This window comes from Elephantulus edwardii, unplaced genomic scaffold (genome assembly GCF_000299155.1).
Source record: "Elephantulus edwardii isolate Elephantulus edwardi_28Jun2011 unplaced genomic scaffold, EleEdw1.0 scaffold00097, whole genome shotgun sequence".
NCBI classification, from domain to species: domain Eukaryota; kingdom Metazoa; phylum Chordata; class Mammalia; order Macroscelidea; family Macroscelididae; genus Elephantulus; species Elephantulus edwardii.
This window is the reverse complement of record NW_006399847.1, coordinates 12,442,381-12,454,523: the sequence shown is the minus strand read 5'-3', so window position 1 is coordinate 12,454,523 and position 12,143 is coordinate 12,442,381. Positions and strand designations below refer to the sequence as shown.

The 12,143-nt window shown below is 37.6% G+C and overlaps 1 protein-coding gene across 2 annotated transcripts in view; it reads right to left on the bottom strand.

The window, feature by feature from the left end:
• Positions 1–12,143, bottom strand: part of ANKRD12 (ankyrin repeat domain 12) — a 193,013-nt gene that overhangs the window by 112,919 nt on the left and 67,951 nt on the right. For both annotated transcript variants that reach the window (XM_006891417.1, XM_006891418.1), the window contains one exon: positions 4,383–4,525. In XM_006891417.1, the coding sequence (XP_006891479.1) occupies positions 4,383–4,525 (143 nt within the window). The remainder of the gene's footprint in view (positions 1–4,382; positions 4,526–12,143) is intronic.

The following is a 12,143-nucleotide window of genomic DNA, read 5'->3' as shown; positions in this document are numbered from 1 at the left end:
TTTGAAATCTTCTATTCAACTCCTTAGTATCTTGAATTCTTCCCTGTGCTTTGGCTTCTCTGCGCTCCAGTGCAATTTTCAGAGTCTCTTCTGACATCCACTTTGGTCTTTTCTTCCTCTTCTGCAGATGAAAATATAAAATGGTACAACCACTATGGAAAGAACTTTGGCACTTCATTAGAAAGTTAGGAATGGAAATATGAATTGCTGCAATAATACCACTGCTAGAAAGATACATTAAATAGGAACTGTCATACAAGCTGATAAGCACACACTCATTCTTACTGCAGCATTATTTAAAATAGGGAGTCATGAACAGCCCAAGTGTCTGCCGATGGATAAAGAAACTACAAGGAAACATACAATGAAATATTATGGATTTCTTAAAAAATGATCAAGAACTCCTTAATACAAAATGGATAAATTTAGAATTCTGCTGTATGACACAATTTATTCAGAAAAGGATAATTATGTCGTAAGAGCACTATTTGAAAAATTTGAAAGAAAAAGATTTTAACACAAATAAAATAGGTTTTAGATGGTTAACAGGCAAAGAGAGAGAGGGTTTGTTGTTGTGTGCCGTTGAGTTGGAACAGACAAGACTCATGGCTGAACTTAGAGTGGGTTTTCCAGAGGCAACAAAACACATGGAAGGAGCGTATAATCTTTCCTACATGGTGGATTCAAACCATGTGCCTTTGGGTTGGCAGGACAAATGAAAAACTGCGTGATGCAAATGTAGTAAAATAGGGGTTTATCAGACATTTTAATAAATTAATTACATTAATGGATTTCAACTGTAAAACAAAAAATGTAGGAATGATTGAACAAAAAATATTATTTTTACACTTTCACCCCCCAAAAAATTTTTAAATAGAGCTAGCATCAAAATGTAAAAATTAGCATAATAAAACAAACAATAAACCCAGTGGAAATCAACAGTCTGAGAACTAAAACAAAGAACGCTGAAAAATCCACAGAGGTTAAGAGAATTGTGGGAACAACCTTAGGCAAAGCAATCCAGGCATTTGGAAATAAAACAGGAATAAAGGTCAGACATCAAGGATTCTGAAGCTTCGTCTGACATACTTTGCGCATGTTGCAAGGAGGGACTGGTCCTTGGAGAGGGACATCATGTTTGGCAGAGTGGAGGGGCGGCAAAAGAGAGGAAGACCTTCGATGAGATGGATTGATTCTGTGACTGGAAAAGTGGGAATAAGTGTGTTTGAGATGGCTAGGTTGGCACATGACAGAACAGTGTTTAGAGCTCTTGTACATAGGGTCGCTATGAGTCGCAAACAATAACAACAACAAAGGTCAGAAAGAATAGTTGAAAAAATGGTTGAAATGTCAAAGTCAGGACATGGGAATTGATTTACACATCCAAAAAGCTCAATGAACCACACACAGGATAAATGTAAAGAAATTTCACTGAAATACAGTAAAACGAAACTCTTCATAACAAAGATAATCTGCAAGAAATTAATTAACAAATGATATTTAATGAGATTAAACATTGATTTTTCTTCAGAAACGTTGGAGGTTAGAAGACAATAAGGTAACATACTTAAGGTGCTAAAAAAAAAAACCCTGTTGAGCAAAATTTTCCCCCAATGCTAAAGCTAAAAAAGAACACACTGCCAAATGTACCAAAAGATAAGGAAGATTATTACAGCTAGACATGTCTTATAAGAAAGGCTTCAGGCACATCATATCAACAACCTCCCTCTCTCTTTCTCTGTTAACCACACAAAAATTATTTTGTGTATGAAGGGGTGAGTTGTTCATGAAGAAACTGCATATGGACTAAGGAGCAATCCTTTGACAGTATCAAGCAGACACTGCATGGTTAAAAAAAAATCAGAAAAGGTGTGCATCTGGTTTTTAGCCTTTCACCATACCTTAGTCAATTTGAATCTTGGGCAAGTCGTTTAAGAAATTGCACTACATGAAGAAGAATGTGCTGTTAGCATTGGAGGAATACTTAACAACCTGTGATATGCAGATGACACAACTTCATTTACTGAAAATGAGTAAGACATGGAGCACTTATTGATGAAGCTCAGTTAAATTTTCAATTTGGGTTATATTTAAAAATCTTCAAAAGTGGACCAACATCATGATAAAGGCAGAAAAGCCTGAAGTTGTCAAGGATATCACTGCATTCTGATCAACATCCATGGAAGCAGCAGCAGTTAGGAAACCAAATTACCTACTGCACTGAGCAAATCTGCTATTAAGAATTTCAAGAGCAAAGATATCACTTTAAAGATTAAGGTGTACCTGACCCAAGCCTGGGTATTGTCAACTGCTTCACATCCTTGTGAAATTTGGACAATGAATAAAGAACAATGACGAAATGAGAAATATCCTTGAATTGCAGTTTTTGCAAAGAACGGAATATGCTTTGAACTGCCAAAAGAACAAATAAATCTGTCTTGGAAGAAGTGCAGCATAAGCACATCTTTTTTTTTTTAATTTCCATTCATTCATTATTGTACTTTTCTCCCCTCCCCCCCCCAATACACTACCCTCTTGGAAAAGTAAAAGTCTTTCATTGTTTTACAACCCCTCCCCCCAGGACCACTCCACTATGCAGCATTCACTCTGGACTTCCATCATGACATAAGCACTTCTTAGAAATAATGATGATGAGAGTTTATCACATTTACTTTGGGCATGTTACCAGGAGGGGCCAATCCCTAGAGGTTATCACACTTGGAAATGTACAGTCAGTGAAAAAGAGGAAGAGCCTCAAGAACACAGACTGCCTGTTATCTGCCAAATGGGCTGAGGCATAGTAGAGTGCAGCACTTCAGAGGATTTTGCTCTCTTGTACATGGGCATGGTATGCGGTAGAGCAGCCTCAAAGACACTTAACAACACAGAGTAATTCAAAACTGCACAAAGGAAAAAGGATTCCAAACAATTTATTTCATGGCCAGGGAGAAGGGTTCTTTGGGGTTTTTTTAAGAATTCTTTCATATTTTTTGGTTCTTAACTAGTTGTTATGGCCTACATGATATACAATGACAAATACTAAGTTTATCTTACAATTTATAATGTATGAAGATGTCATACCTTTATACATTATCAATATGTGTGTTATAATTAATAAAACAAACAGATTTATCCTGGAGAGGGATAAACCAGACTGCTCCTTGGAGGCAAGGATTCTGGGGCTTTGTCTGATATACTCTGGACATGTTGTAAGGAGGGACAGGCCTTTGGAGAGGGACATTATACTTGGGAGGGTGGAGGGACAGCACAAGAGGGTGCTGTGAGGTAGATTGATTCAGTGACTGGGGTAATTGGGATAGGTGTGTCAGAGGCAGTGTGACTGGCAGAGGATAGAGCAGGGTTTAGGACTGTTGTACACCGAGTCACTATGAGTTGCAAGCAACTCGATGACACATAACAACAACAACAACAATAATTTATAATTAATAACTTATAATGAAGATATTAATTTGTGGTAAGAACTATATATGGTTGGAGAGTGATATAGGAAAAAAGTTTATGTCATTAAGTTCAATTGCTATAATTTTAAATGCAAAGTCACTACTGCTGAGTTGTTTCTGACTCATTTGAGTCAAAGAGATCAAAAGGAAAAGAAGAAATTTCTTTTTTCATTATTATTAATCTTAATGAAAATTTAGAGAGACTTTGGATTTCCATTTATTCACTGTTGCACTTTTCTCCCTGCCGACCTCTCCTCCCAGTACACTCTACTCTTTGAAAAGTAAAGGAAAAACTCTTTCATTGTTTTGTAATCCCTCTCCCCAGGTCAATTCTACTATGCAGCCTTCATTCTGGACTTTTGTCATGACAATACCTAACCATATATCTCTTTTAAACAATTTTCTCTCTGATCTGTTTCAATGCAGTATACATTATTTACCCCATCTTTCTCGTCCTCCCTCAACCCCGATGTCAGTCCTGTTTTACAACAGTGGCATTATGCAGTATGTGTCCTTTTGTGACTGAGATATTTCACTCAGCATAATGTCCTCCAGGTTCACCCATTTTGAACAATATTGCATGAGTTCCTTGTTTTTCAATGCAGCGTAGTATTCCATTGTGTGAATATACCACAGCTTCTCTATCCATTCATTTGTTGATGGGCACTTAGGTTGTTTCCAACTCTTTGCTATTGTGAATAAAGTCGCGATAAACCTGGGTGTGCATATATCTGCTTGGATGTCAGTTATGGTCTCTTTGGGGTATATTCCCAGTAGTGGAATTGCTAGGTCAAATGGTATCTCTATTTGCAACTTTTGGAGAAAGCGCCACACCGCCTTCCACAATGGCTGCACCAGGGAAAATTCTTAGGAGACAAATGAAAATGAAATGCATGTTAATGAGTTTTCTGTCATACTTACATCTCTGTGCCCACTACTAGCAGAATCATGGAGTGGAGTGTCATCATCTAGTCCTTGTGTGTTAACATCTGCTCCAGCTGCTATAAGTACCTTAGCAACATCATAATATCCAACATTGCAAGCTTCATGCAGGGGCGTCCAACCTATAGTGAGAATATGAATTTAAATATGGTCCACTTGTACAAATCCAGGACATATGCTTTTTACATGCCTAGCCAAACATAGTGCATCAGTGCTAAATGCATGTGGTATGAAACAAAAAAAGAGTGAAAAAGAAATTTTGAAATAGAAATATTTAAGACACTATTACTTCCTCTAGCACTACTAAACATCTACATGAACCCAATAAATGTTATTTATGTATAAAAGTAGTAATCGTCTTAAGGAAAAAAGAAAAAGTAGGGAAATATAAATAAACTTGATCCAAATCTTTTGGTTCACAAAATGTTTCATTTTAAAGCCTTTCATTTAATTAGCTGATGCAATCTTTTCTGGACTTAATTATTTTAATGAAATTTATTGTTTAAGTAAGTGTTATATAGGAGAAAGTTATATGTCCACTAAATAAAAGGGCTACTATGCAATACTACTAAAAAAGTAAAAAGAATGTGCTGCTGGTGCCACTGAGTTGCTCTGACTCATTAACAACCTGGCAGAGAACAGATGGAAATCCTCCCCAATCCTGAATCATCCCCACAACCTCTACTGGCAAATCCATTCTGCTGTCGCCCTGTCATCCTACCTCCTTGAGGGTCTCTTCCACTGACCTTTTACTTTTACAAGGATGGTACCTTCTCTAGGGTTTGGCCCCTCCTGGTAACATGTCCAAAGTCTCCTGGTTAACATGTCCAAAGTCTCACCATCATGTCCAAAGTCTCACCATCCTTGCTTCTAAAGAGTACTACGGCTGTATTTCTAAGATTCGCTAATTTTTTTGGCAGTTCATGGTATATACAATATTCTTTGCCAAAATCACAATTTGAAGAGTCAGATTCACCTTCATTGAGTTACAACTTGCTGATTAACACTTTAAAAGAGGTCACTAGCAGTAGATCATTCTATTGCAATACGTCATTTGATATCCTGATTGCAGCTTTTCTGACTGGATTTTTTATGGTAGTTTCAAGTAAAAGGAAATCATTAAAAACTTCAATCTTTTATCCATTTATCACGATTTTGTGTATTGGTCCAGTTGTTTTATGTTGAGGTACAATTCATACTGAGCTTCATCAATAAGTACTTCATATCTTCTTCACGTGTAATCTAATATCATTTAAAAAAACCCATGGTCTTAAAAAAGTCTTTTAAGCTCTGATGGTCCAATTGCAAGAAGCTGTGCTGCAAATCCTAAAGGCATGTGGTTCAAATCTGCCAGCTACTTCATAGTAGAAGGTTGAACAATCTCCCCCGGTACAATTTACTATTTCTCAAACTCGTTGGAGGGTCAGTTCTGACTTGATGGCACATAACAACAACATACATGACTATACTTTTTTTTTATGACTATACTTTCATACTACACTGTCACAAGGTACCAGTCCCTAGAAAAAGACATCATGATGGGAAAAGTAAAGGGTCAAAGTGTGGAAGACCCTCAATGACTGATACAGTGACTTCAATAAGGGGCTTGAGCATGGTAGTCTGTGAACATGGCACAGGACAGTGCAAGGTTTCTATCTGTTGTTCATAGGGTTGCTAGGATTTGTACTAGACTTGACAGCGCTTAATAACAATAATACAGTACTTGTACTGCATATGTATCTTTGAATTATTTTAACTATCTACTATCTCCTAATAACAAGAATTTATGAAATGATTTCTAATTTTTAGATATTAGAATCAGTGATGCAAGAAGTATCCTTATGCACATTCATGATTAAACATTTAAGAAAATTCTTGTAAATAGAAATATCAGATCATAGGGAAAGGCAATTTCTGAGGTTACTGTTACATATTATCAAGCCCACCTCAAAAACAGATGCTGTGACTTTAAGTTTCACACTTTAAAGTTGGTCTGCTCAGAGAATGGCCAACATTACTGGGGCAGCTATTGCTGCCAATTTAGGGCCTGTGTCAGAAAAAGGAAGTCTTACTCATAAACAGTACCACCCAAAGATAATAAAGGAGGTCAGAATTGCTTCCACTGTGGAAAGCTGGGTCACTTCAGTAGACAGTGTCACAGACGAGAGCCACAGATAGGCAAGGGAGTGCTTTAAGTGTGGATCTGAAGGGCACTTAGCCAAGGGTGGGCCACATCAGGTCCTCGTGGCTGACAGGACAGGCCCCAGCTTCCAGTTAGAAACAAAGGAGGACTCTTCAACGACTTAGATCCTCCCAGAAAAGCTGTGGGTGAGCATTAACATTACTGCTAAGTATATTCGTTTTCTCCTGGACACAAGAGCCTACTATTTGGTCCTAAAAGCCTTCTGAGGTCCCAACTCTTCTATTTCTTAGTGGTTGGAATTGATGGAAAACCTCATAAGCAGTTCCTTGCTTCACCTCTGCCTTGCATGCGGACTTCTGAGTTGTAAAACAGCCCAGTTATAATGGAATTTGGTCCAGGACTTAAGAACAATAAATGACATAGTTGAGTCTCTACATCTCATGGTTCCTAACCTTTATACTATAATAGACAAAGTGCTAGTCAATAGGCCTTTTATTGTGAACTACCTTCCCTCTGTAACTTAGTTTGTGCCATTATTAGAGCCTCTACTTGGAATATTATTGCTTTTTAATTTTTGACTCATGCACTTTTAACTTGTTAGTTAAATTTGTGTCTTCTAGGCTGCAACACTTCCATGATACATCTTCAAGAATATGAACATGTATGGCTAAGCACAACTGAGAACAGTGCATCTAAATTCCAAAACCAATCTCCACAATAGTCTATGTGTTTCCTATTGCCAAAGGGGCCCTTTAGAGTAGTGAGAGAAGATCTTTACCCTGAAACCTACAGTGTCCCTTTTCAGCACGAAGGAGGTAAGAGAATACACTGTCCCCTTTTCCTTATGAATCAGGGTGAAGTCTCTCTCAGGGAGGAGTGATAAGGAAAGGCAAAGGCCACACTGACAAAGGAGATTAATCAGAACTGGCTTTGGTGAGCACTATGGCAATTATACAATTAAAACAGACTTTCAAGGGGAAAAAAAAAAAGAAACTGGGGAGGAGGGTAGAGAAAATAATGCAACAACGAATGAATGGAAACCCAAAATCTCTGTAAATGTTCATTAAAATTAATAAAATTTAATTAAAAAAAATAAAGTTGGTCTGTGTTGCTGTTTGGTATCATAGAGTCAGCATCAACTCATAACCACCCCATGTACAACAGAACAAAACACCATTCAGCGCTATGGCATCCTCACAATCATTACGTGTGATCATTGCTGCAGACGCTGTGTTGCATCCATCTTGCTAAAGGTTTCCTCTTTTTTACTGACCCTCTACTTAACCACGCATGTCCTCTTTCAGGAAGTGGCCCTTCCCAATAACACGTCCAAAGTTTGAGAGACAAAGTCTTATCAATTTGGTTTCTAAAGAGCATTTTGACTGTACTATTTCCAAGACAGATCTGTTTGTTGTTCTGGTAGCAGAAAAGAACATTCAACATACATTATTATAGTCATTCTTTGATATAATTCAAAGGCATCATTTCTTTTTCCATCTTCCTTATTCACCATCCTTCTCGCACATGCATGAAACAACTGAAAACATCATGTTTTATAGCATAGTTCAATCTCTTGACTGCTGTTTTAGGGGTACTGATATGGACTGAAGTAAAACAAAACCCCATGACAATGTCAATCTTTTCTTCTCTGTTTATTATGATGTTGCATCTTGGGCTAGATATGAAGATCTTTGTTTTATGTTGAAGAGTAATCCATATTGAAGGCTACAGTGTTTGATCTTCATTAGTAAGTGCTTCAAGCAAAGTTGTACTGCTTGCATACTGAGGTAGGTAATGGGTCTTCAAACATGAGGGCGGTTTCTCAGATTATTTGTTCAACATACAGTCTCAGTAACTATGATGAAAGGTTACAAACATGATGGCCAGAGGGTCTAATTTTAAATCATACAGTATCCCTTTTTCTCTATGTCTCTTGGTCTGTGTAGATTTTGCGTGAGCGCAGTTAAGTGTTCAAGAATTCTAACTTTTCATATAATGTTATCCATAATTTGTTTTGATCCACACAGTCTGATGTCTTTCCATAGTCAATAAAACAGAGGCTAAAATCTTTCTTGCAGTTTCTGCTTTCAACCAAGATCCACTGGGTATTAGTAATGATAACCCTTTTTCCACAATCTCTTCTGAACCCAGCTTGAATTTCTAGAAATTCCCTGTTGACAGATCCCTTCAACTGTTTTTGAATTACTGCCAGCAAGATTTTATTTGTATATAATATTAACAATAATATTTTACAATTTCCATACTCTGTTGGATAACTTTTCTTTAGAATGGGCAGAAATATAGAACTCTTCCTACTGGTAAACCTAATAAGTGTCTTTCAAATTTCTAGGCATTAATGCTTCCAAATGGTGTACCCTTTTGTTGTGACAGACTATACTATTCTTAAAAATCTGTGTTATAAATCCATACAAGTGGATATGAAGCCTAGTAGTGCAATGGAGAAGTACTAAGTTGCTAACTGAAAGATCAATGGTTTGAATCTACCATTGTTCCTTTTGACAAAACAAACCAGTGTGCTGTTCCACTAAGACTATAATCTAGGAAACTCTATGGGCTAGTTCCATTTTGTCCTATAGAAATGCTATGAGTTGAAGCCCACTGGAAATCATATACCAACAAAACATGTGGATACAGTATCATGTAGAAATAGGGACTTTAGTTATCTAAGGCTGTATTAAGTCAGTGCAGGTTATTTCTTAACCACTTTTAAGACAAAAAAGGGGCCTTTGTGCACAAGAGCAACCAAGCATAAATTAGGAAAGTCTGTTGTATGGAGATTACCAAAGAGACAAGGAAAAGGAACTGAAGGAGACAAGGCTGTCTCCTTTAACAGCTTTTTGTAAATTTTTATTTTATTTTTATTATTTGTGTGCGTGTACCATCAAATCAGATTTGACTGGTACAGGAGGAGATTATTCCTCCTTCTTCAGCAAAGCATCTGGTGGATTTGAATCGCACACCTCCGGGATTGCAGTGCAGCTTCTTGCCACTAGGCCACCAGAGCTCGCCAAGGCTGTCTCCTGGAGAACAGATCATTCTCTGAAAAGCAGCAGCCTGAGTTTTGAACTTTTAGTGCCCTAAATGGTGAGGAAATAAGCTATTGTTCATGAAAGTATTCATCTTCTGTTCATTAAAGTTATTGGTACTTCTGTTAAAATAGCATTATGAAACAAGGATAAAACAGAACTAAAACATACATTATTAAAGAGCTCTTACAGATTAATATTACTAATAAACCAAAAGAAAATTCAAAAAGGACTAGATAAGGCAATTACAGGATATAAAGGTTTACAGCAAGCACAATAAAATATTTACCAACATCAGTGATTGAAATCCAATGATAATTTTTTTTCACTCATCAGATTGTTAATTAAACTGACACTATGCACTTTCAATGAAAGTATGTGGCAAATTACTCTCACATATTATTGAGAGTAAATTCAGAAAGGCTATCCTGAGAAGATAATTTGACTGTACTTTAAATACTTTAAATTGAGCATGTTTTTGAGTAATTTCCCTTCTAATGAAATGCTATATACAAAGGTTTTCAATAAGAGTGTTCACTGCAGTACTATTTATGGGATTTTATCTTGTATTATGCAACTATCATATGGAATGAAATAGACTTACTATGTCCTGATAGTGATTAGGTTTGTAGAAACAACATAGTGAGTGTGGGAGGCAGCACAGTATGACCTCACTATTATTACAAGAAGGAAGAATCTCCACCAACAAAGTCAACAACACAAAACTTATTCCTGAGGTCAGACATACTCCCACACACCACACCTTCTAATAATCACAGTACCAACCACCCGCCCACCACTCTCAAGACTCTGAGTGAGTTCAAGAATTCATTGTAATGGTCACACAGAACTCACAGATTACAGGATTTATTAAGGAAATAACAATCACAATTCAAGTTGGAAATACTTGGGATATAATTCTTCAGTTGGTCAAAGTTGGGGGCAGGCCCATCTAAGATCCTCAGTCTCACGGTCTTGGCCTCTGCCTTGCCTGAAAAAGCCTTGCAGGGCTCTTTTATTTCTGCCAGTCATGAGCCAATACACTGACTCTGCCAGTCTGCTTAGGCCTGAAAGTGCTTGGCTTAAGCTCTGTGCACCTAGCTCAGCTCTAGCTCATACAGGTCTCTACTTCTGGATCATCTATCTCTGCTTCCACCATCTGAGTCTTGCTCTGTCCTTCTAATGCCACAGCTCTCACTCTGTTCTGAGCAGACAGCTCACATACAAAGGATACGCTGTGCCCTCTGGGGATCTTTTCCCTTTATGATGATGAGATTCATTTTCTGTCTCTTAGCCTGCTAGGATTACGTCTGGTGGGATAGCAAAAGTGACCAATATGCATGTTAGCAGTCTACACACTTTATTTGTACAGTCCTATCCAGCCATTAGGGAATGAAAGAAGCTGTGCTGCAAACCTAAAAGTACTCAGTTTGAGTCCACCAGCTGCTTCATGAGAGAGAGATGGACAATCTCCTCCAGCACAATTAACTGCCTTTGAAAACCCACCAAAGGTTCAACTACAGGTTGGTTACAACTCGAGGGTACATAACAAAAATTCGGTCATTACAAAGCCAATGATTAGAAATGCTATAATAACTCACTACAACACAATGTCAAAAAAAAAGCAAGATGCAGAACTAGAGAGGGAAAGAAATGATCTTATTTATGTTTAAATATTAAAAACACCACAAGCCGATCTATAAATGTTCATTTCACATATATATTAAAAACCCAACTCATTGATATCAAGTAGGAACTGACTCATAGCTGACCCTTCAGTGGGTTTTCAAACTTGACCCTGCACAGCAGCTGGAGGATACTAACTGCCTGCTTTTGAGTTGACATTACAACTCTTTACTACTAGTTTACCTACCAGGTCACTAGAGAGACACACATAGATACGTGGGAGCTCTGATGGTTCAATGGAAGAAACTGTGTGTTGCAATCTTCAAAGTATGTGGTTCGATAACACTAGCTACTCTGTGGGAGAAGAATGGACAAGCTCCTCCCTTGTGATTTATTGTGTCTGAAAATCTAAGTGGATCAGTTTTAATCTGGAGGCACACAACAAAATCCTCATATTTAGAAGTGCTCATTCTTTAGTTAAAGATAATTCTTCAAATATGTATGAATGAACAACAGCTTTGAAATGTAACTCAAATTCACCTCTCCAAAACTAATTGCTGTCAGGTCAAGTCTAATTCTTTGTGACCTAATAGGACCCAAAGTGCCTCCTAGAGTTTTTAAGATTATAAATCTTTACAGGAACAGACTGCTACATCTGCCCCCAGTGGAGTGGCTGAAGGGTGAACTGCAGACCTCGTGACTATTGTGTCCTAAAAATCCCTACCACCTTCTCCAACCCAAACCAGATCTACTGCCATCAAGTTGATTCTGACACACAGCTGTCCTACGGGTCTAAGAGGGTTTGCTTTACTGGTTTCTAAGGGTTGTAAATCTTTAGAGATGCACACTCCCCATTGCACAGAAGCTGGTGGGTTTGAGTTACTTACCTTTCAGTTAGCCAGCAGGCTCTTTAACTACTGCAAA